At 39.1% G+C, this 23,464-nt stretch overlaps 1 protein-coding gene across 1 annotated transcript in view; it reads right to left on the bottom strand.

The window, feature by feature from the left end:
* Positions 1-23,464, bottom strand: part of SLC22A16 (solute carrier family 22 member 16) — a 48,390-nt gene that overhangs the window by 5,751 nt on the left and 19,175 nt on the right. The window contains exons 2-7 of the mRNA XM_050951381.1: positions 10,816-11,292; positions 7,548-7,665; positions 4,526-5,075; positions 3,059-3,186; positions 2,550-2,659; positions 1,966-2,065 (exon numbers count right to left, since the gene is read on the bottom strand). Of these exons, the coding sequence (XP_050807338.1) occupies positions 1,966-2,065; positions 2,550-2,659; positions 3,059-3,186; positions 4,526-5,075; positions 7,548-7,665; positions 10,816-11,292 (1,483 nt within the window). The remainder of the gene's footprint in view (positions 1-1,965; positions 2,066-2,549; positions 2,660-3,058; positions 3,187-4,525; positions 5,076-7,547; positions 7,666-10,815; positions 11,293-23,464) is intronic.

Here is a 23,464-nt window from a genome sequence, read left to right as displayed (position 1 = left end):
TTAGTGTACTGAGAGTTGTCCATATTTGCAGTGCCACTTACAGTGTTCTCAAATGTTTAAACTTTCCTCCAGCTGTTTTAACTGCAGGAGTTCTGAACAGATAAACCTTATCACTGCTAGTGTAAAGAAGAGACAAAGGAGACTGTTCTCCCATGATTACTGTGCTCTTCAGATTTTGTTTTTCATGTATTTTCTGGGTTCATTTCTTTGGTGTGATGAGTGCTTGCTAAGAAAGTTTATTTATTCATTCCTACTCTGCTTTCCCACCATCACAAATGAATCCTAAAACACTGAACATAGGTTACTTACATAATGGGCCAAGTTTTCAGACAGTCTCTCAAACCAGTCTCTAGCATTCACAAATGTAGATTTTATATTTTTAAAATCAAATGGACACTATTCTACCTTTGTAGGAAAACCTAACTCTGTGTGTGTGTGCACAAAACCAGAAACACGGGAAGAGAGGTTGAAAATTGAGGCCAATACGCTTTCACCTTCTTTACATCTGTAATTTACATACAAGCTGTGATATTAAAGGTGAGTTGTAAAGTTTTTTCAAAGTAGAAAAAAAAAGTAAAATAAGCTCATTATCAGTTTAACTCCTCAATATAAGGTTCCTAACCATTTATGTATATGAACCTAAAAACTTACCCTTTCTGAAAAAGCAAGATTAAGCAATTGTAGAATTTCTGTGCAGCACACATAATAGATTTCATAAAGAGAATAGGGGATAACTTGTATGCATTGAATATAACTATACTGTTAAAAATAATTTTGGACAAAATGAACTCCAAAATCCACATAACGCTAAGGAAGTGCCCAATTTCTTCTACAAAGTAACTGCCCTATCTCATCTTCATGGGACAGTTAAAGTTACAGATGACTGTTGGATCACATGACGGAATGAGGTTGCAGCCACCTACAAAAAGGTGATGTCTCTTGAATCCAAGGTTTATTGATTGTCAGAGTCCTAATGAGCATCATGATAGCATCATTTTCTTCTGCAGTCACCTCTTGAGTTATTTCTCACCTGGTTATACTCTGACTACCCCATCTATGCCACCTCAACATCTCACTGCCCCACTATTTGGCTGCTTCTGTCCTTATTCTTTTTAGCACTCCATATCAGGAGGATATTTTGATCATAGTTAGGCTGGTGGTCCATGAAAGCTTAGATTTGCTAGGCTTGTTCTCCATAGAGGGCTCCAGTTCCTCTCATGTGATCTAACATGGCATCTATGCTTCACTTGACTGATAGAGATGGAGGATCTTGTCATCAGCAGGATTTAATGTTTGCTCCCTCCCCCATCATCCGTGTTAGGTTATTCTGCTTCTTCAAAAGGAGATTGAGCAACTGTCTTTTCTCGTTGCCATCAATCAAGATCTTGACTAAATAGAACACTTGCAATTTAGGAATGAGACACTTACTCCAAATTACATGAATGATACAGCAGCAAAGAGTCCTGTGGCACCTTATAGTCTAACAGACGTTTTGGAGCATGAGCTTTTGTGGGTGAATACCCACTTCTTCAGATGCATCTGATGAAGTGGGTATTCACCCACAAAAGCTCATGCTCCAAAACGTCTGTTAGACTATAAGGTGCCACAGGACTCTTTGCTGCTTTTACAGATCCAGACAAACATGGCTAACCCTCTGATACATGAATGATACAGTACATCGTCATACAAAAGATAGTTACAATTTTATACCAGTATTCAATGCATACAAGATACGTCTGTCTTCTTTAAAGTGCCTGTAATATCAACTGTTCAGAAGAAGATTTCAGTGCCTCAAAGGCTCACTCCTGTGTTCAGATTTGTATACTTAAAAATAGATAGCTAAAAAACAGAATTTAAATTACAAATGAGAATATTTAACTCACTTTCCTTTTGAACATATCTGCACTTCAACTTTAAGTCTCAGTAAAATGGATAATTTTTTTGACTATCAAAACAAACACGTACCTGGGGCATGAAGATCCACACACTAGTCAGGTAAACACAAAAAGGAGCAACTACGCTCCCTACACGACACATCATGCTCCCACTTCCTACAGCAAGTGACCTGGAGGTAAGACAAGACAACACAAGGCCCAATGAGAGTGATATCAGATATACATAGCAATGGATTAGAAATGCACAGATGCTTATAAAAATACAGTTATGCTAATCTAAATTTATCTTACAGTGAACTTGGTTGCTTACAAAAATAGAATAAAAAGTATATTGAACATTCAGTATAAATCATATTCTTAATGCCCATGAACATTCAGAAAAAGGGAACTGAATACTAAGAATACGGAGCATTTTTCCCGTACCTCTGTGGAACCAGTCTATGTAGAGGGGAACAGAAAATAAATGCATTTACTGCAGAGCCAAAACCAGAGAATTCTGTAACAAAAGAGACTGATCCTACACTAGCAAAGTCACTTGGAGCACTACCATTGACTTCAGTGGGTGCAGGATTTGGCTCCAAAAGCATAACAAATGAAAGGAAGAAATAGCAAAATAATGAAAAACATATGGCAAAATTATTTTAAAGTTCTTACCGTACAACTGTTGGATACAGTTCTGCCGTGTAAAGGTAAATGAGGCCAAATGCAACGCCAATTGCAAACTTTCCAGCCATATTTGCTAAGACAGATAATATACTGAAATCCTATTCAAAGAGAGCACAAATATATAAAGCACCAGAAAACTTCACCATTCCAAATTCAATGCCATTCATTTATTTTGAAAAATTTAGACTGTAAACTGTGATGTTTCTGTAAAGAGAGAGCAATACTTATTCCATACTTTTCTGATTATTTCCACCAATAAATAATGGCAGTAGGTTGTTTTGTTTACTAATCAGCTTATTTCCAACCCTTTGTTTAATTAAGAGCTAAAAATGCTAGTTTGGAATCCTTAACAAAAATATGGAAAATCTACTGTAAAAAGAATCCAGCTTCATTTCTAAACTACATTTAATTAATCTCAGGCCTTAGAAAGAGATGTTGCATTAACGTATCTCGGATTCCCCACAATATAAGTACATTTTAAATGTTAAGTGACTAACCTGAGGGATCAGCATAATCAAAGCAGAGATCACTGCACTTGATATAAGAAATGGAGTCAATGTGTTTCTCCTTCCCAGTTTGTCCATCCCAATGCAAGCAACGACATAGGCAGGAAGCTCCACGGCACCTGTCATTATGAATTTATCTGGTTTTAATCCATGATAATGATGGCAAATGCACTTAAAAATAATTCTGATTTGCTTTTTATGAGCATTTAGTCAGTCTAGTGGTTAAACTGGTTTTAAAAGATATAGGCATTAGGTGAAAGATGTATTTCACCAATATTTTGGGATAAAACCTCTGGTGGCAAAAATGTCAGTGGAGGGCTTACACTGGCATAAATGTGGTGGTGGGGAATAAGAAATCCATAAGGGAAAGAGGCTATAAGGCACAAGGCAGCTGCAGCTGCCTTTATGATGGGGAGATATATCTGCACAGGTCTGTCTACACTGCAATAAAAAACCCACAGGCTGACTTGGGCTTGGGCTAAGGGGCTGTTTAACTGCAATGTAGATGTCAGCCTCAGGCTGGAGCCTGGGCTCTTGGACCTTAGGAGGTGGGTCACAGAAGACAAAGAAAATGTCTTTGAAATTTGCTAACACAGTGATTTATTTACAGTACTGTATCATAACAGTTATTTTAGCAACATTAGCATCCTATTCTCAACACAACAGTCAAGTTACTAACATGTAATAATACTTAAAATTAATTCACTAGTATTCCAATCCTTCAAAGTGCTTATGAGCACACGAATAGTCACATTGACTTTATTGTGATTACTCATACGCTTAAAGCTAGCATGTGCTTAAGTCCTTTACAGGACTGGAGCCTGATCCAAAGGTCACCAAACTCAATGGGAATCTTTCCAGCGACCTTAAAAAGACTTTAGATCAAGCCCCATTATGTGCTGACCAATTTTATCAAGAGAAAATTTGCAACCACATTAAATTAAAGACTAACTTGAAGAAACATTGACCCTTAGATTTAAAACAACACATTTCTAACAAACTTAAAAATTATGAGCTTAGTGTTACCAGTATTATCTAATATTATCATCACTAAAAAAAAGAGTAAAGAAAATCTCTTTCTCAGTGTGTTTACTTGGATAGTATTTAATCAATTTAATAGTTTCCCCTGTACTGTTAGTCAATTTTCCCTGTTTGTGTGGTTCTTTCACAGAACAACCAGGCAGAAAGAAAATTTAAAAAAATAGGAAAATGTGGTTTTACAAGCAGGAAAATTGGCAGGAGAAGTCAAGGACAATATAGTACCTTAACATATTCTAAGCTTGCTTTTGTAAAATAACTACATTTCAAGTTGACAAGAATTAAATCTGCAATTTTAAATGGGGTTGGTGATGGTACAGGTAATTGAGGGTCAGGAAATTGACTGTTAGATCTTTAGACATTTATAATTTGTAAGTTCTAGTTCTGTTATAAGCAGAATAAAATATATCAGATATTTACCTATGAGAAATAGATTTAAATATTCATTGCCTCCAAGATTGACAGAACTCAGGGAGAATACATAGTATCCTAGACTTCCAGTGAACCAAATCAGCCAGACTGTAATGGTCCTTCTTGCAATGTGCCAATTATAAAACAGATCTAAGATGCTGTGCTTCTTCGCCGTAGAAATGTCATTACCACCTGTTCTGTAACAGACTAGATCATCTTGTTGGACTGAACACAGTTCAGAGATTTTACAAGGCATGCTTACTTTATTCCACCTCGCCATTATATTAACTACTTTTTGTGCTTCTTCGTATCTTCCCTCTGACAGTAGCCAGAAAGGTGTCTCTGGGAGCAGCCAGCAGCACAAGACAAAGGGGAGAGTTGTTATGGAAAGGAATATCTGATATATCCACCAGGTCCGCACCAAAAATCCCACCAGTGCCACAGCCATGATTCCCACAGCAAAAAAAGCATGGACATGCATGGATGCCCATGTTCGAGCTTTAATGCCAACATATTCTGTCACATAAACAAAAACCACAACCAGATAGCCACTTGAAACCTGAGGGGAAAAAAAACAGAGAAAAGCTTGTGTCTATTCCATTTGAGTGACAACACCAAAAACAGGTGGCTAATACTTCCATGTTTGTTTATGCTGGAAGTCTTAAGAGCCCCCTAACTTGCCCTGTGTTGGAATATGATGAGAGTGAGCAACAGTAATCCTGGAAAAAAAACAATCAACATTTGCCAAAACTAATTTCAGACCTGTAAAATATCAGGTCACGATTTTCAGAAATGGCTAGTGACTTTGGATACCTTTGTGTGTAGTATCTTTTTAAAAAGCCTTTAAAAATCAGGCCCCTTGAAGGTGAAACAAGTTGGACACTAGAAAAATTGAAGCAGCCAAAACCAATAGCAATTCTGAAAATCTTGGCTTTAGTTTTAAGCATAATAACCTGCATACTACAGAACTGCATATTTCAAAATAATTGAATTCCACCCCTTGGTATATTACCCTGTGCAACAAAGTTCTGTCCTTGACTAAATGGTTCCTGCATTTCCTGGCAGATTTTTGCTAGCCTCAGAGGCTCACTGTGACGGTCCACATAGCCCTTCTGTCCACATAGCCCTTCTATCTCAGAGGCAAGGGTCACAGCTTATGGAGCCATTTTCATCATAAGCCAACAACAGAGGTGAGGAGAACCAATCCTCCCTCACACAGTCTCTGTTGTCTCCCAGTCTCAGTGATTAATCAGGGAGGGGGGAGCCCAGGCCCACCCTCTACTCCAGGCTCCAGCCCAGGGACCCTAAAATTAGCAGCCATGATAGCTGACTTTTTGGAAATAGGACACGTACAATTCCCTGGGCCACTTCCCCACAGTAGCCCTTACTCAATATCTCCTTCCTTACACCTCATATGGATTCATACTGCTTCATTCCTCCAACAGCACAGCTCCTGACACCCACACCTCACTGAGGAGCTGGGAGGCTTTTAACTAGTTCCAACCAGCCCTTGATTGGCTTTGGGTGTCCCAATCAACCTAGCTGTCTCCACTGCCTTCTAGAAGGATCTTAATTGGCCCAGGTGTCCTGATTAACCTGGAGCAACTGCCATTTGGTTACCATAGGACCAAGGATTTGTTCAGCCTGGGGTTAACATACCTGTTCCTCACTACTTTACTGTAGCCCTCTGGCCTTGCCTCATCACACCTGTTAAATCATATTTTACGAAGTTTAAAGAGAATTTTCCTTACACTTCTATAAGCTCCCATAAGTTTTCTAACCATACTAAGGTTCTGCATTAAAGTATTTATTTAGTGAATGTACTTGTTTCTATTTCTCTTGCAGATATCTAGTGCTTTAGACATCTGAAAACTTTAGATTTTCTAATTGTGTGTTTTTAAAGATGCTTCCCATATATTTTGATTAATCAAATCTCCAGTTATAAAAATGCCAATTAATAAGGTCCCATATAAAAGTGAAAAATATATATGCATTATACTTAACCATCTAAATAATCCTTTAAGATCTGATCCTGCACACTGAAGGTAATTGGAACGCCCTCATTGATTTCAATGGTGTAAAATTAGGGTTTTAAAGCCCCAGTCCTGTAAGTGGATCCCTGTGGCCAGATACTTAGGCCTCTGCAGAGTGAGTTCAGTGGGACTCTGTGCCCATGCAGGGTCTGTTTGTTTGATCAGAGTCTTAATCTCTAGCACTTCCATTTATAAACCCCCTCAACCTCCCTCAAACCTCATCCAATGCCCAGAGAGACTCCTGTTGACATCACTGTCAGTGTTTAATTTGTAGCGAAAGAGGTGCTGGGGCTCAAGCAATTTTTTACATTCATAACTGATTAAGCAAGCCCAGAGGCACCAGGGCTATGAACTGCCAAGCCCACAAAAAGTATATAGGGTAGCAATTTGAAACTGATTGCTAAAAAATTATATATGCTCACATAGACACAAGTATAGTAGAAGCTTTTAGAATGTTTACCAAGCCTATCTGTTTACACATGTATCCAGCATTTTAGATGTAGTTTAAAAGACAGAAAAGATGCATATCAGAAAAAAGGGCAACTATCCCCTACCCATGAACATAGCTGAGGTAAAACCATGACTATATTTTAACAAAAATAAAGTCTATTTCTAGTAATACACCATAAATAACAATGCAATGCAAGCTGCTATGCAGGAACCAGAGTTTGCTACTCAAACTTTGTCTCTCACCTAACTACCAGTCTAGCTGGGGTTGAGACTGTGCTAAAAGAAGCATCGTCAGTCCTTGATGAAGGAAGCACCAAATATTGCTTCATATGCACCCTTTCTGGTTAAAACAAAGAGAAAGGGCACTGAAGGGTGAAGAAGCAGCAGTGTTCGGATTCTCACTCCTTTGCTAAAGAGAGTGTTGTGGCAATACATGAGGCTTTTAAAAACTGGAGAAGGGACAGAATAGGGAGAAATTATGGAGGGCTTTCCTGAGAAACGTTAGGAAACTGCATTTAAAAAGAATTAGGATGAACATCTATACTTACCATAGCAAGGAGAAAACGTATGATCACAAAGCTGTAGTAGTCAAATGTGAACGCCACTGCAATGCCAAATAAAAACTGACCAGTGCTTGTGAACCACATTATATACCGTCTTCCCACTCTGCACATTACAATAAAAACATCATAATTATTTCTTATTACTAACCATGTTTATTATGAGAGTGCCTGAGGGCCAACCAAGAACATGACCCCATTGTGCTAGGCACTGTACAAACACAGAGCTGTAGAGGATCCCTGCCTCAAAAAGCTTATAATGGAGATATATAAGATAGACACAAGGTGAGGGAAGGATAGAACAAACACACAGAGTGAACAATGGGGTGGCATGTGATAAATATTGTACTAAAAAGCAACTGCAACTTTGGAAATCTTACCAATAAGAATTATAGTAAATATGAAAAGTATTACGAGTGCTGTATTTAGGGCACTGCACTACCACAGTAGCCCCAGGTTTGATCTTAGCACTGATATATTGTTCTCCAGGTGAGAGAAAAACTTTTATTTTTTCTGTACCTATCATTGTGGCCATTTTAAAAGTAGCACTGATGAAAGGGAGCTCCACCTGACTTTCCATGACTGAAAGGAAAGGTCTCCATAGAAAAGGGCACTATGTATGTTCATATTGAGCTTTACATTTAACTTCTGCATCTGTAATTTGCCATTTTCCACAGATTCACTCCATTCTATTTCTCTCTTTCTTGGACATTTTAAGTAACAGCTACTGAATGTGTTCCAGCACAGGTTAGCACGCAATAACTCATGCTATCTCTTACTATCTCAAAATATAATGTGGGTTCCAATGAAAGTTTTTTTACCTTAATTCCTCCGAATTATATGAAGATAAAATATCTAATAAATGGTAATCAGATACTTCCTCAGAATTCTCTGATTTCATAAATGCACACACAAACTCACTACCAGGAATGCCCACCTATGTTAAATGTCACATATATAATAAGTACACTAGCAGGAAAATAAAATTATGTGAAATGTTAGCTTCTTATTATAAATATTACAAGCCAGGTCTTAAATTATGTGTCATTCCTCATTCTGAAACAAAGGTCTTTAACATAAAAGGAATCCTAAATTTGTTTCTCCAGTTTCCATATCATCTCAGGTAGAAAACATGTTGATCTACTAGAACATGCTGTATATAAACAAATAACCAGAAGAAGTCAACACCAATAAATTCAACTGAAGAGAAAACAAACTCTAACAGATATAAAATCTATTTATAGATTACCTCTGTCCTATTTTGTTTAACAATGTTCATTAATAAAGAGTATGTTTCAGGTGTCGACTAGATAAGGAACAGGCACTGTTTCATTTTTATTCTCTGATGTAGAGATGTATTATTTCTATCTTCAGCAGCAGCAGCTTTTGGAGATTTGGGTTTGGGGTCGGTTTTGGGTTTTTTGCACATGAATTTGGTACATTAAAATAATACTGGAATGTGACGTCTTACAGAACAGATATAGCCCAGACAGCTGCACTGCAAATTTCCCTACAATGCCCTGCCAATGTGCTTCAACCCTGACCTAGGGTATGTCTACACTACAGACTTAAGTCGACAGGTGTTAGGTCAATTTAGAGCTGCCACCACAGTAATTACTGTGGTGGTCCACGTCCCTCCTTCTGTCGGTGGTGCGCATCCTCACCAGGATCACTTCCACCGACTGAAGAGGGGAGGGGTCCCCACTCCCAGCCAGAGCGGGGGAGCCAGGCGAGCACAGCTCGCCTGCGAGCGGGGAAATGGGGCAGCTGGGTTCTAACTGCCTGGCTTTTTTTGTCAATTTCATGGCTCCAGCATGGAACCCTGAAACTGACAAGACAGCCAACAGTGGATTTAAGTATTGCAGTGTCTGCACAGACACAGCGTTTCCCTAACTACTCCAGCCTAAGCCCTATGCCTCTCATGGAGCTGGTGTTATGATGTCCATGTAGTAGGGCACTTACACTGTCGGGAGCAAGACTGTAGTGTGTACACTGACATAATTAGATCAATGTAAGCTGCCTTATGTCCACCTAACTATGTAGTAAAGACCAGGCCTTGGAAAAATGGAGGAGGTAGTTGTCTTCGTGCCCATTCAATCCTTAATCTCTGCCAAAATTCTCAGCGGATATGCTAATTAGTTCTGCTGTGGTCATTCTTCTGCTGGGAACATCTGTTGACTGAAAACTGGACTGAAACTACCAACTTATTTCCCACCAGTCAAAAGCTGCCAGATAGTAATAACTTTCAGATGTAAAACTTTTTGTTGTAACTCCATAAATACAATATGTTTATTCTCTTAAATGGCTGTCCAGAGCTTGAGCTAATCTAACTGAGATTTATGTCATTATCTGTGTCTGCATATTAACTGAAAATATTATAACTGATTTAAAGAGACACTATCGGTTCAATTTAGGTTCTAAATTCAGGTTTTGTATTAAAGTTTTACAAAACCTTAGATTAAGAGAACCAATTCCATACTTTTATAAAATCCAACTGAAAAAATAAGCTTCTCTTTATGTATTTACATAATGTGTTGAAAACTGAAATATTTTATACTACTGCTGGAGGAAGTGAAACTGACGGCAAACTAAAGGGAAACTGATTGGTCTATTTTCTTCCTTCATACAGACTGAAATGCCAAAAAAAAAAAAAAAAAAGGGTAAACCAATAATGGTGAAAAATAGAGTAGATTTTTAGTTTTAGTCATACAGAACCAAATTCAAATCCCCAAGTCTTTGCATCAGTCCCATAAAGTAGTAGTAATGACAGAGGTCAGGAAATTTGTTTAAAAAAAATTTTTTTTTAAACCTTACAGCATAGGTTTAACTATTCATCATATCCATCACAAACATTTCTCTTTTTTATTATAAATAAGATGAGGAGAATGGGTAGAGGGAAAGGAGGAACTATGACCAGGGAAACTCACTATGACCCTGATCCTGCAGAAAGCTATGTTTAGGTACAAGGTGCCACATATATGGGGTAGCTCGCTGCATCAGGGCCTACATATGATATAATGCATGACATTTAAAAAAAAATTCTATCAACAGTTTTTTAAGTTTTCTGATAGAAAAACACAAATCATCTGTATCAGAGAAAGATAAATATAAGCTATGTTGAAGAACACATTTGTTAATAAAACGACAATTAGATTAAACTTCTTTTAAATTAATATCTCATATAAGAGCAAAGCATTTAGGCACATACAGAGTTATTGCACTCTTAAACTACAGTATTAAGAGGATGGCACTGTACCTGTCAGCCATATCTCCAAAAATCACTGCTCCAAACAGGACTCCAAGCATGAATGTGGGCTGAGTTAATTTTGCAAGCCATTCCCGGTGACAGACCAAATCCCATTCTGTAACAATGGTACTCTTCCATGTTGTTTGATCATAGATATATCCATCAGAACAAGAAAAAACAGACTTGTTGCCACTATATTCATATGCAAGATACAAATTGCTCTCCCGCTTGGACCTGCTGCACTGATCAAGTTCCCAAATTTCTCCATTTTCCAGCTGGACCACAATGTAATCTTTTGTTGATGTCCACAGTGTCCAAATATCCTCTATTCTTGAACTAGAGGAATTGCTGAACAGTATACTAGTCACATTTCCAGGGACACTGCATACAAATTTAGGTGTAACAGCCATGAATACGGAAGCCAAGTAATGAATGCCACATGAGATAGCTTGAAAGACAGATGCAAAATAGACACATGCTTGGAATCTGTAATGTGAAAAAAAAATTTATAGCGAAAAATACCTGAGAGATTTCCATACATAAAAGAAAAAAACTACCAAAATTATTTAGTTGCTAATATCAATCTACTATTTTTTTTAAAATTTGTAAAAGGAGTCATAATTAGCTATCTAGTGGTTTGTTCTGTAGTGGTGCTAAATTAATTAAACCTTGCAAGAGACCAAACACCAGCAGAGTGCCACACAAGTAATGTTCTCAGTTCCCAAGAAACATCAGAGTATACTTTTGTGATGGGTTTCCTCTGGGGTGCCACCTGGAACTGGGGTACCACTGACCCTCCCCTGATCCATCAGCCTGGGCTCTCTCTTACACTGTACTGCTGTGACAAGCTGACAAGCCCTCCAGGCTCAGCCTGTACTTTCATCAGCATACATACAGGTACGGATACACCCAGCTGCAGTTACATGCAGGCAGGCTCTTTGACAGGCCCTGCATGGGAAGGCTTCAGCTAGGGCACCTCCTAGCTCCTCAGGCACACCCCCACTCTGGAGTATAAACTCAAAATTATATGGTCCTGCACTTCACAGGGAACAGTACAGCATAAGATCATAAAATTCACTTCCTCCGTCAATGTGGAGAGGAATATAAAATGGCTTCCTACCCCGAGTTATAATTTTCACGCACTGGTTTAGATAAAGCAAAAATAAATTTATTAAACTACAAAAGTGTCTCTCTCTCTCTCTCACACACACACACACACACACACACACAGAGTCTCTTTTGCACTCCCCTCCCAACACATACTTGTATTATTGTTATTCTTGGTATTTCCTGCAATGCATATATATTCTCTGTAATTTTATTCTTTCAAAGTGTTATTTTAGTGTTTGGACTGGTCTATGCATTTCATAATTTCTATTTCTCTTCCACTTAAATGTAATTCTCTGAGTACTGAGTTTTAAATGCCAACCTGTCCTGGCTGGAGTAATTATCCCTATGGTAACTTTTAAAAAATATATATTATATCTAGATTTTTGTGTTTCTACAGGTGGCGCATATAGGCAAATACCTCGGTACATATAACAAAATTTATTCCACACATGGATGGAAAAAATTAGAGGGAACATTGCCGACCACCTGACCTGGATGGTGATAGTGACTGTGAAATGCTCAGGCAGATTAGAGAGGCTATAAAAACAAAAAAACCTCAGTAGTAATGGGGGATTTCAACTATCCCCATATTGACTGGGTACACATCACCTCAGGACGAGATGCAGAGATAAAGTTTCTTGATAACTTAAATGACTGCTTCTTAGAGCAGCTAGTCCTGGAACCCACAAGAGGAGAGGCAATTCTTGATTTAGTCCTAAGTGGAGCACAGGATCTGGTCCAAGAGATGAATATAGCTGGACCGCTTGGTAATAGTGACCATAAAATAATTAAATTTAACCTCCCTATGGTGGACAAACACCACAGCAGCCCAACACTGTAGCATTTAATTTCAGAAAGGTGAACTACACAAAAATGAGGAAGGTAGTTAAACAGAACTTTAAAAAGTACAGTGCTAAAAGTGAAATCCCTGCAAGCTACATGGAAACTTTTTAAAGACACCACAATAGAGGTTCAACTTAAATTTATAACCCAAATTAAAAAACATAGTAAGAGAGCCCAAAAAGTGCCACCATGGCTAAACAACAAAGTAAAAAAGGCAGTAAGAGACAAAAGGCATCCTTTAAAAAGTGGAAGTTAAATCTGAATGAGGAAAATAGAAATAAGCATAAATTCTGGCAAATGAAGTGTAAAAACATAATTAGGAGGGCCAAAAAGGAATTTGAAGAAGAGCTAGACAAATATTCAAAAAGTAATAGCAAAACATTTTTTTAAGTACATCAGAATCAGGAAGTCTGCTAAACAATCAGTGGAACCACAGGACAATTAAGGTGCTAAAGGAGCACTCAAGGATGATAAGACCATTGTGGAGAAACTAAATGAATACTTTTCATTGGTCTTCATGGCTGAGGATGTGAGGGAGATTCCCAGACCTGGGCCGCTCTTTTTAGGTGACAAATCTGAGGAACTGTTTCAGATTGAGGTGTCATAAGAGGAGGTTTGGGAACAAATTGATAAACTAAAGAGTAGTAAGTCAGCAGGACCAGATGGTATTCACTCAAGAGTTCTGAAGTAACTCAAATGTGAAATTGCGGAACTACTAACTGTAACTACTAACTACTAACTGTAGTTTGTAACCTATCATTTAAATAAACATTTGTACCAAATGACTGGAGGATAGCTAATGTGATGCCAATTTTTAAAAAGGGCTCTAGAGGTGATTCCAGCAATTACAGGCCGGTAAGCCTGACTTCAGTATCAGGCAAACTGATTGAAACTATAGTAAAGAACAAAATTGTCAGACGAATAGATGAATATAATTTGTTGGGTAAGAGTCAAGATGGTTTTGTAAAGGGAAATCATGCCTCACCAATTTACTAGAATTCTTTGAGGGGGGAGTCAACAAGCATGTGGACAAGGGGGATCCAGTGGACATAGTGCGCTTAGATTTTCAGAAATCCTTTGACAAGGTCTCTCACCAAAGGCTCTTACGCAAAGTAAGCTGTCATGGAATAAGAGGGAAGGTCCTTTCATGGATCGGTAACTGGTTAAAAGATAGGAAACAAAGGGTAGGAATAAATGGTCAGTTTTCAGAATTGAGAAAGGTAAACAGTGGTGTCCCCAGTGGTCTGTGCTGGGACCAGTCCTATTCAACATATTCATAAATGATCTGGAAAAAAGGGGTAAACAGTGAGGTGGCAAAATTTGCAGATGATACAAAATTACTCAAGATAGTTAAGTCCAAAGCAGACTGTGAAGAGCTACAAAAGGATCTCACAAAACTGGGTGACCGGGCAACAAAATGACAGATGACATTCAATGTTGATACATGCAAAGTAATGCATATTGGAAAACATAATCTCAACTATACATATAAAATGATGGGGTCTAAATTAGCTGTTACCACTCAAGAAAGATCTTGGAATCATTGTGGACAGTTCTCTGAAAACATCCACTCAATGTGCAGCAATAGTCAAAAAAGCAAATGCTGGGAATCATTAAGAAAGGGTTAGATAATAAGACAGAAAATATCATATTGCCTCTATATAAATCCATGGTATGTCCACATCTTGAATACTGCATGCAGATGTGGTCACCCCATCTCAAAAAAAAAAAGATATATTGGACTTGGAAAAGGTTCAGAAAAGGGCAACAACGATTAGGGGTATGGAACAGCTGCCGTATAAGTAGAGATTAATAACACTGGGACTTTTCAGCTTGGAAAAGACACCTAAGAGGGGATATGATCGAGGTCTATAAAATCATGACAGGTGTGGAGAAAGTAAATAAAAAAAATGTTTATTTACTCCTTCTCATAACACAAGAACTAGGGGTCACCAAATGAAATTAATAGGCATCAGGTTTAAAACAAACAAAAAGCAAGCATTTTTTCACAGAATGCACAGTCCACTTGTGGAAATCCTTGCCAGAGGATGTTGTGAAGGCCAAGACTATAACAGGGTTCAAAAAAGAACTAGATAAGTTCATGGAGGATAGGTCCATCAATGGCTGTTAGCCAAGATGGGCAGGGATGGTGTCTCTAGCCTCTATTTGCCAGAAGCTGGGAATGGGCGACAGGGGATGTATGATTACCTGATCTGTTCATTCACCCTGATTACCCTAGGAGAGAAGGAGCAGTGCAAGCTCAGATGAGAAATAATCACAGTAATAAAGATGTATATTTGGACATTGCAGAGCGCATGAAGCAACTCATCGGGAACCACCCAGATAAGCAGCAAAGCCAGGTGAAGGGGAAGGTACTCTGGCAGCCCTCTCAAAAAATAAGTGATGCCAACAGAAAATCTGGAGCTGATCCCCAGACCTGCTGCTTTTATGTTGTACTGGATGCCATACTGAGTGACGATCCCACCACCATCCTGCACGTGACAGTGGACATCTCGCAAGACCCAGAGGAGGGAACTTGGCAGTAGTTACTGAATACCCAATAACATCTTTTTTAGGAAGTAACCCTGCAAGCTGCGGAGCTTCCCCAGCTCTCACTGAACATGATGAGGCCTTAATGCTTCACAGGAAGTACTTAGCATTTCACAGAATTGGGCCCTTAAATTGTATATCTGTAGTATTAACTTCATAACATTGTATCGCAGCCATCAATGCCTCTTTGTCTTCACTGCAATAAAAGTTTCTTTTTACATTATAACTCTCTCAAAGTAAAATTTTAGTGGGGACAAGACACAAGTAGTTTTCATCTTGATATAGCTAGTTGAAATCAACCCTGTTTCCTCTTCCTGGGGTTGACCTTGACGAGCTTGACATTAAAAACTGGAGTGCCATGTCTCCTCTAGGATTTTACTCTGAGATAGTTATCTTGATGTAAAAACATCTTTTTTCTTCCTATGAAGACACAGCTTATTTACATTACACATACTTCCTTATGGTCTACATTTCATTCAACCTTTTTGCTAAGACTGCCAAAAAGGTTGTAAAAATGTTGGTATTATTTTGTACTCTGGGCACTTGTGCATCAGGAAATACACTGAGGGCCACCAATTCTTACTATAAAGGCCTCTAAACTAGTGGTTCTCAAACAGGGATACATGTACTCCTGGGTATGCAGAGATCTTCCAGGGGTTAACTCATCTAGATATTTGCCTAGTTTTACAACAGGATACATAAAAAGAACTAACGAAGTCCGTACAAACTAAAATTTCATACAGATAATGACTTCATAGTGCTCTATATACTATACATTGAAATATAAGTAAAATATTTATATGCCAATCAATTTATAATATGGTAAAAATGAGAAAGTAAGCAATTTTTTAATAATAATGTTCTGTAACACTTGTATTTCTATGTCTGATTTTGTAAGCAAACAGTTTTTAAGTGAGGTGCAACTTGGGGGTATGCAAGACAAGTCAGAATCCTGAAAGGGGTATAGTAGTCTCGAAAAGTTGAGAGTCATTTCTCTCAACAACCATTGGATGGCAAAATTTTTGGTTACCACCAATCTGGGGGTAAATATAGACCAGCTACCCAAATCTTAAAGTTTCTGGATCCCAACCTTACCAATCTTCTGATCCATCCACTATCCTGACTATGCAGACTTCACATTTGGGTTCTGCAAATAGATGACAATAATAATAATGATTATAAAAAAAGATATGATAGCAGAGTTGTTTTTATTAAAACTGAAGTGGCTTGGATAATACTTTGTAAAAAATCCCTTTCCACTTACAAGAACCAGTTGTATCCAGTTTTAATTTAAACTCTCGAAAGATTGAGGGAATGAAAAATGACACAAATTTATATTTAAAATAAATTTTTTATTGCTTTTTAAAGAGATAGATGCTGTTTTACAGGATAAAAAGAAGAATGTGGAAAGGTTAAGGAACTGTAATTTATACAGTTTAAAGAAATAAGAAGAAGGGGAAATTTAATAGCACCATACACAGAAACGATAGCAAGGGAAGATTTATTCAAGGTTGCCCAAGGATGCATTACAAGAAGTTAATGACCTCAAACTAAAGAGGGGGACATCAAGATCAGATATAATAAAACATTTTTTAACAGAGCAAGTTGGCATTGGAACAGTCTTTCAAGAAAGGTCATTGAAGTGCCATCACTGGACATGTTCAGAAAGAGATTACATAACACTCTCAAAGGAATAGTTAGGGCAGAGATGAGTTATTGCTGGGATGATCTGGGAACGTGGGTGTGACAGTGCATCCCTGCGTCCACCCTTTTTTCAAGACTATGATAAATTTTGTACAAAGTAGGCCTTCTACGGTATCATCTGAAAACTTATGATGTCCTGATATTTACTGTCCTGGTAAAATGTGTGTGGCAATATTGTATTTAAAGTTACAAGATACTACAGTATGATGTTACTAAGGTCCATAGCTGGGGAAGCAGCCACAAACCATTTCCTCAGAGACAAAAGGCAAACTGACACCAAAGCCAGGTGTCAACAAAATCAAATGGGCTATTACCTGTTTAAGTGGCCAGTCTTTGGCAAGAAAAAGGTGAGAGTTAGAAATTTACATTTTGGCAAAGAAACAGATAGAGGTTCCCATCCCCACATACTTTCTGTCTCCTGAACCCCAGCTGGAGAGAATTCTCAAAGAAGAGGAAAAAGATATAAGAATGGGGAACGGATGCCCCAAGGTATCTCTCGCTTCATCTCTATGCACAGCACTTTAAGGAAAAAGGAAGCATCTTTGGACTGGGGAGAGATCTCGGCAGAAAGGAATTCAGCCAGTAAAAACGTGCTAGAACAGTGGTCTTCAACCTTTTTATGCCCCAAATCACTTTTTGAATCTAAGGGCAACCCAGGATCTATTCCACCCCTTCCTCGAGGCCCCACCCCTTCTCCAAAGCTCCACCCACTTCATCCCCCCCATGTCCATCGCTCACTCACCTCCACTCTCAATCACTTTCACAGGGCTGGGGCAGGGGTTTGGGGATCGGGAGGGGCGGGCTCTGGGCTAGGGCTAAGGGGTTCGCAGTGTGGGAGGGGGCCTGGTCTGAGCCTAGGGCAGGGGGGTAGAGTGCAAGAGGGGGTGAGGAGTGTAAGCTCTAGGAGGGAGTGTATGTGCAGGAAGGGGCTCTGGGCTGGGGCAGAGTGTTGGGGTGCAGGAGGGGGTACAGGATGCTGGCTCCGGGAGGAGGCTCAGGGTGAAGTTTGGGGTGCAGGAGGGGTTATGGGATGCTGGCTCTGAGAGGGGATCAGGGCTGAGGCAGGGGTTGGGGTGCAGGAAGGGGTACAGGGTGCTGGCTCTGGGAGGGGGCTCAAGGTCGGGCTTGGGGTGTGGCCTCCTGCCGGGAAGCACTTACCTCCAGCGGCTCCCAGTAGGTGGTATAGCGAGGCTAAGGCAGGCTCCCTGCCTACCCCAGCCCCACACTGCTCCTGGAAGGAGCCAACACACCACTGCAGCTCCTGGAGGAGTCTAGGGGCATGTGGCGCTGCACTGCCCCTGCAACACTCCCAGCGGTTGGGAGCTGTGGGGGCGGTGCTTGCAGGCAGGAGCAGCGCATGGAGGGAAACTCCTGCCCTGCCCCCCAGCCATGAGGCTGCACTGGTCACTTCCAGGAGCGGTGTGGGGTTGGGGTGGGCAGGGAGTCTGCCTTAGTGATAGCCACGCTGCGCTGCCAGAGATCGCGAATGACAGGGAGATCCTCTAGGATCGACCAGTCGATTGCAATCAATCTTGGTGACCACTGTGCTAGAACATGTGGTGAGAGAGACTTTTGCTTTGAATTCACTTAGCTTGTTAAGTTAGGTATTACTTGTAATCACTTTAAATCTATCTATCTTTCTGTTGTTAATAAACTTGTTTCATCTACACTGGTGCGCTTGGATTGAAGTGTTTAGAAAGCTCCTTTTGATATAACAGGATTTGTGCATATTGTAAGAACCTAAGAATGGACATACTGGGGTCAGACCAAAGGTTCATCTAGCCCAGTATCTGTCTTCTGACAGTGGCCAATGCCAGAAGGAATGCCTTGGGTCAAACTTTCTACAGTAGACTTTCTTTGGGTCCATCCACCACTTTTATGACAACAGATGGAATGCGAACCAACATATCAGGATACTATTTGCATGGCTGATGTAAAGGCTTCAACCACCCTTTTTGCATGCAGCACAGGTGAGATCTTCATGACTCAGCATGCCAGATGCGAGATGCCTCTGAAGAGATGGCTCTGCAGTCTGAGAACTGTTCTTACTGATGTTCAGGGGTGAGCCTGGAGATGGGTATATAAGTTGAGTATGATTTGGAATCTTTCTGGAGGTAGATAAACTATCAGTGCTGCATAGTCCAGAATACCCCCAGTGAATTCTATTTTTTGTTGTGGGATCTGTATTGGCATGTCCATGTTTACTTTATGACCTAATTAGTAAACGGAAGTAGAATTTGCTGTATGAAGTCTGCTACTTGTTCACAGACTTCCTACGATTCAGTCTGGCATGGCCGAATACAAAGCCAGGGGGTTCAGGAGAGTTTGCATTCAGCATGGCTAAGCCATGCCACCACTGCCCATCTTACCATGACTATGCTACTATTTAAAGTAATAGCTCTCATTGAGTCAGCACGAGTATGTGTATACGAGACAAGCTGGGAATCACACCCCATATTTCCTAGATGTAGCCCAAATATCCAACTATCTGTTTAAACAAATCTGAAAGTGACCGTAATTTCAAGCTCCAACTTATAGCAATGGATGGTGAGCAGGAACTGAGGGGCAACTGGAATTGCCCCACCCTTTATGCCCTCAGTTGGAAGCACAAGGACGCTCAGGATACAGTACCACGCCCAATGGACACTGCTGCCAAAAGAATCTGTCTTGAATGTATTGGGTACACAGGCACCAACAATGGAATATATATGTGGACAAGCACTTGAAGAAGAATTTGATCTTTAACATCTAACTCAAGGTAGAAATAAGTTTTCAGATAGCCAAGATGTATAAGTAGTCCAAATCATGATTCTATGATTCGATTATCATAAAGCTCTGCATCTAGGTTACTGTTTTTAAATGTTTGCATGACTCATTTTTCATGAACTTTGCAGACTCTCCAGAAAAAGGCTGAGTCCCAGGCATAGGTAAAAGTCAGTGCTGTGTCTGCTATGATTTGTAAATGATTGACTTAATTCTATAATTCTGCCACTCTCTTCCTAAGGTCCAATGTTAATTTCGCATAAGAGAGTTTGTTGTTCACAATCATAGAATCATCATAATGGAGGACTGGAAGGGATCTCGACAGGTCATTGAATCCAGTCCCTTGCACTGAGGCAGCAGGATTAAGCATTATCTAGACCATCTCTAGCAGGTGTTTGTTTAACCTGTTCCTAAAATCCTCCCTAGGTAATTTGTCCAAGTGCTTAACTACTCTTATAGTTAGGAAATGTCTAACCTATATCTCCCTTGCTACAATTTAAGTCCATTACTTCTTGTCCTGTCCTCAACAATTTATCACCCTCTTCTCTATAGCAACCTTTTACGTACTTAAAGAAACTTATCTCAGTCTTCTCTTCTCTAGACTAAACAAGCCCAAGTTTTTCAGTCTCTCCTCATAAGTCATGTTTTCTAGACCTCTAATCATTTTCGTTGCTCTCCTCTGGACTTTCTTCAATTTGTCCACATCTTTCTCAAAGTGTGATGCCGAGAACTGGACACAGTACTCCAGTTGAGGCTTTATAAGTGATGAGTGGAATAATTACTTCTTGTGTCTTGCTTACAACACTCCTGCTAATTTAACCCAGAATGATGTTTTTTGTGACAGTATTACATTGTTGAGTCATATTTAGATTGTGATCCACGCTATTACCCCCAAATCCTTTTCTTCACTATTTCTTCCTATACAGTCATTTCCCATTTTGCATTTGTGCAGTTGATTATTCCTTCCTAAATGTAGTACTTTTGCATTTGCCCTTATTGAATTTCATCCTATTTAATTCAGACCATTTCTCCAGTATGTCAAGATCATTTTGAATCCTATCTTCCAAAGCGGTTGCAACTCCTCCCAGCTTGGTATTGTCCCCAAACTTTATAAATGTACTCTCTGTGTATACTCTAATATGTATCACAAATTGAAAATGACATTACCGTAGCATTAAAAATATGATTTTCACAAACCAAAGCAAAGCTACTCTAGCCAAAGTCTGCCATAACTTATCTTCCTGGATATTACATTGACCTCAGAACAAATGGCATTTTTTGGCTAAGTGATTTATATACAAAAGACAAGATAGATTAATTAGTGAAACACACACACACATTATATTAGGCATACTCACTGTTTCAATTATTAACTTTCAAAAAATAAAAAATTAATTTGAAATAATAGCCACAGATGAACTTAACCATCAATTTCCAAAACATTTTTTTTAAACTATAACTTTTTTTTGTCCTGGAATATAACATTATACTACTTACACAGAGAGAGAGAGAGAGACTCATAGTAATTGCTATGAAAAAGAGATGTGTCCAAAAAACAACTTTAACCTAGTTCTTGTTTTAAATCTAGATGTCTAACCTTATTGCAGGAATTTTGCATATATTTTGATTTATGTTTATTAATAACCTTCAGTTTTAAAATGTACATTAACTACAATTAAGGAGGGAAAAAGTAGGCAGTAACTAACTTCAATTGCATATACTGATCCATACTTTCAGCCACGTTGAATCCTTTCATGAGGTGTTTGCATATTATTATTTTCTACCTCAATGATTTGCAGTGGGGGACAATTATTTGGGAAGTAGGTTCTGTCAGTCTTATTGTGTCAAATGTAAAAGGCTGGGTCAGACTACTTACGTTATATTCCAAAATGTAGATTTTTAATGAATGCCCAAAGTGAAATGAGTATAAAATGTCCACATAAATGCTTGCTCAAGATACTGTATGAAAATATCCTTGGTCTAACTTTTCTATAAATATTTCTGTTAAATTTCTCTCAAAACATCCTTCTTCCATTTAGAGTAAAAGGGACTTTTGGTTTACTATAACCTTTTTAGAGTCTCTCATGTACCTCTGTTTTATGTCTACATTTGCAACAAAAGCTACTCTCAATCTTGTAGTTTCAGTATCTGGAAAGAAAATTAACATATTAGATGTCAAGGTAAGTGGCCAGAGCCTCAGCTGCTTTAACTCTGTGTACTTCCACTGAAGTTAAGGGAGCTACAGCAATCTATAACTTAGGGCTGGTCTACACTAGGGGAGGGGATCGATCTAAGATACGCAACTTCAGCTACGGAATAACGTAGCTGAAGTCGAAGTATCTTAGATCAAGTTACCTACCATCCTCACAGCGTGGGATCGATGTCCGCGGCTCCCCCTGTCGACTCCGCTACTGCTGTTTGCGTTGTAGGAGTTCTGGAGTTGACAGGAGCGCGTTCGGGGATCGCTATATTGTGTCTAGATGAGATGTGATATATCGATCCCCGAGAAATCGATTGCTACCCGTCGATACGGCCAGTAGTGAAGACATACCCTTAGACAAAACGTAGTGTCAGATACTAATATATGATATGATAATATGGCATATTTTGTGAAAGTTTAAAAAAACAGCTTAATTCTGAAAAAAAATGCTGCTCACCACTAAGAGGCTATAAATTTTTTTTAAAAAATCTCTGCAGCTCCATTGTTGTAGCCATGTTGGTCCCGGGATATTACAGAGACAAAGTGGGTTAGGCAATATCTTTTATTGGACCAACTTCTGTTGGTGAGAGAGACAAGTTTTAAAGCTATACAACTCTGCTGCAAGTTCTGTGTTTCTTTCACCAACAGAAGCTGGTGCAATAAAAGATAATACCTCATGCTCCTTATTTCTACAGCTCCATGGCAGAGACCTGCAAAGCTGCCCGGTAATTTGAAAGAGGCTCATACTACTCCACAAGTTTTATGAGAACTAAAATTACTGTTCCTGCTTGTCTTTCCAATCACTCCACTAGTAAATTGCTCATTTTTAGAAAACATGGTGCAGTGAACATTTGACTGGGTAGCTTCAAAGGGAGAAAGAGTAAAATCTTGACTATTCTTGTAATAACCTGTTTCCAGTGACTGTCGTTAACCCCCCTTTTTAAGGAAGTGAAAAATGTACAACATTCTTCCATCTATAAACCAAAAAACTGTAAATACTAAACTTTATTTTTTGGTGATAAAAAGAGTTTGAATGAGAGACTTAGCAGCAGTATATTGGTTATACTACAGAAATGTAGATTTGGGAGTACCCTCAAGCCTACAATAGACACTACTTTGTTTGACATTGAGTGTCACAAATGGCAGACTTCCTTCCCTCCTCAGACTTTAAAACAGTTGCCAACTGTTCTACATCTCTAGGTGAACCTGGTTCACTCCATCAGTGGAACGATCATTTTCAGTGCTGGTTTGCAGCGGGAGAGTGCTGCTTTGTTTGACAACATTTAAACGTGTTAGCTCCTCCAGCACAGATGCAGCCTGATTCTTAAAACCGGTGGTGATCAGGAAAGTCCTAGAAATGACATTCTGGGGCCCAGTGAGAGAAAAGACTGTGACAATCTGTGCACAGAATTACATTAATCTAAGAGCAGAGCACTTATTTAGGTGTTTTGTTTTGTTTTTTAACAGTTTATTAACTCCATTCTCTAG

Source organism: Gopherus flavomarginatus, chromosome 4 (genome assembly GCF_025201925.1).
Source record: "Gopherus flavomarginatus isolate rGopFla2 chromosome 4, rGopFla2.mat.asm, whole genome shotgun sequence".
Lineage (NCBI taxonomy): Eukaryota > Metazoa > Chordata > Testudines > Testudinidae > Gopherus > Gopherus flavomarginatus.
Note: the sequence above shows the minus strand (reverse complement) of the source record. Positions and strands in the feature narration are given on the sequence as shown.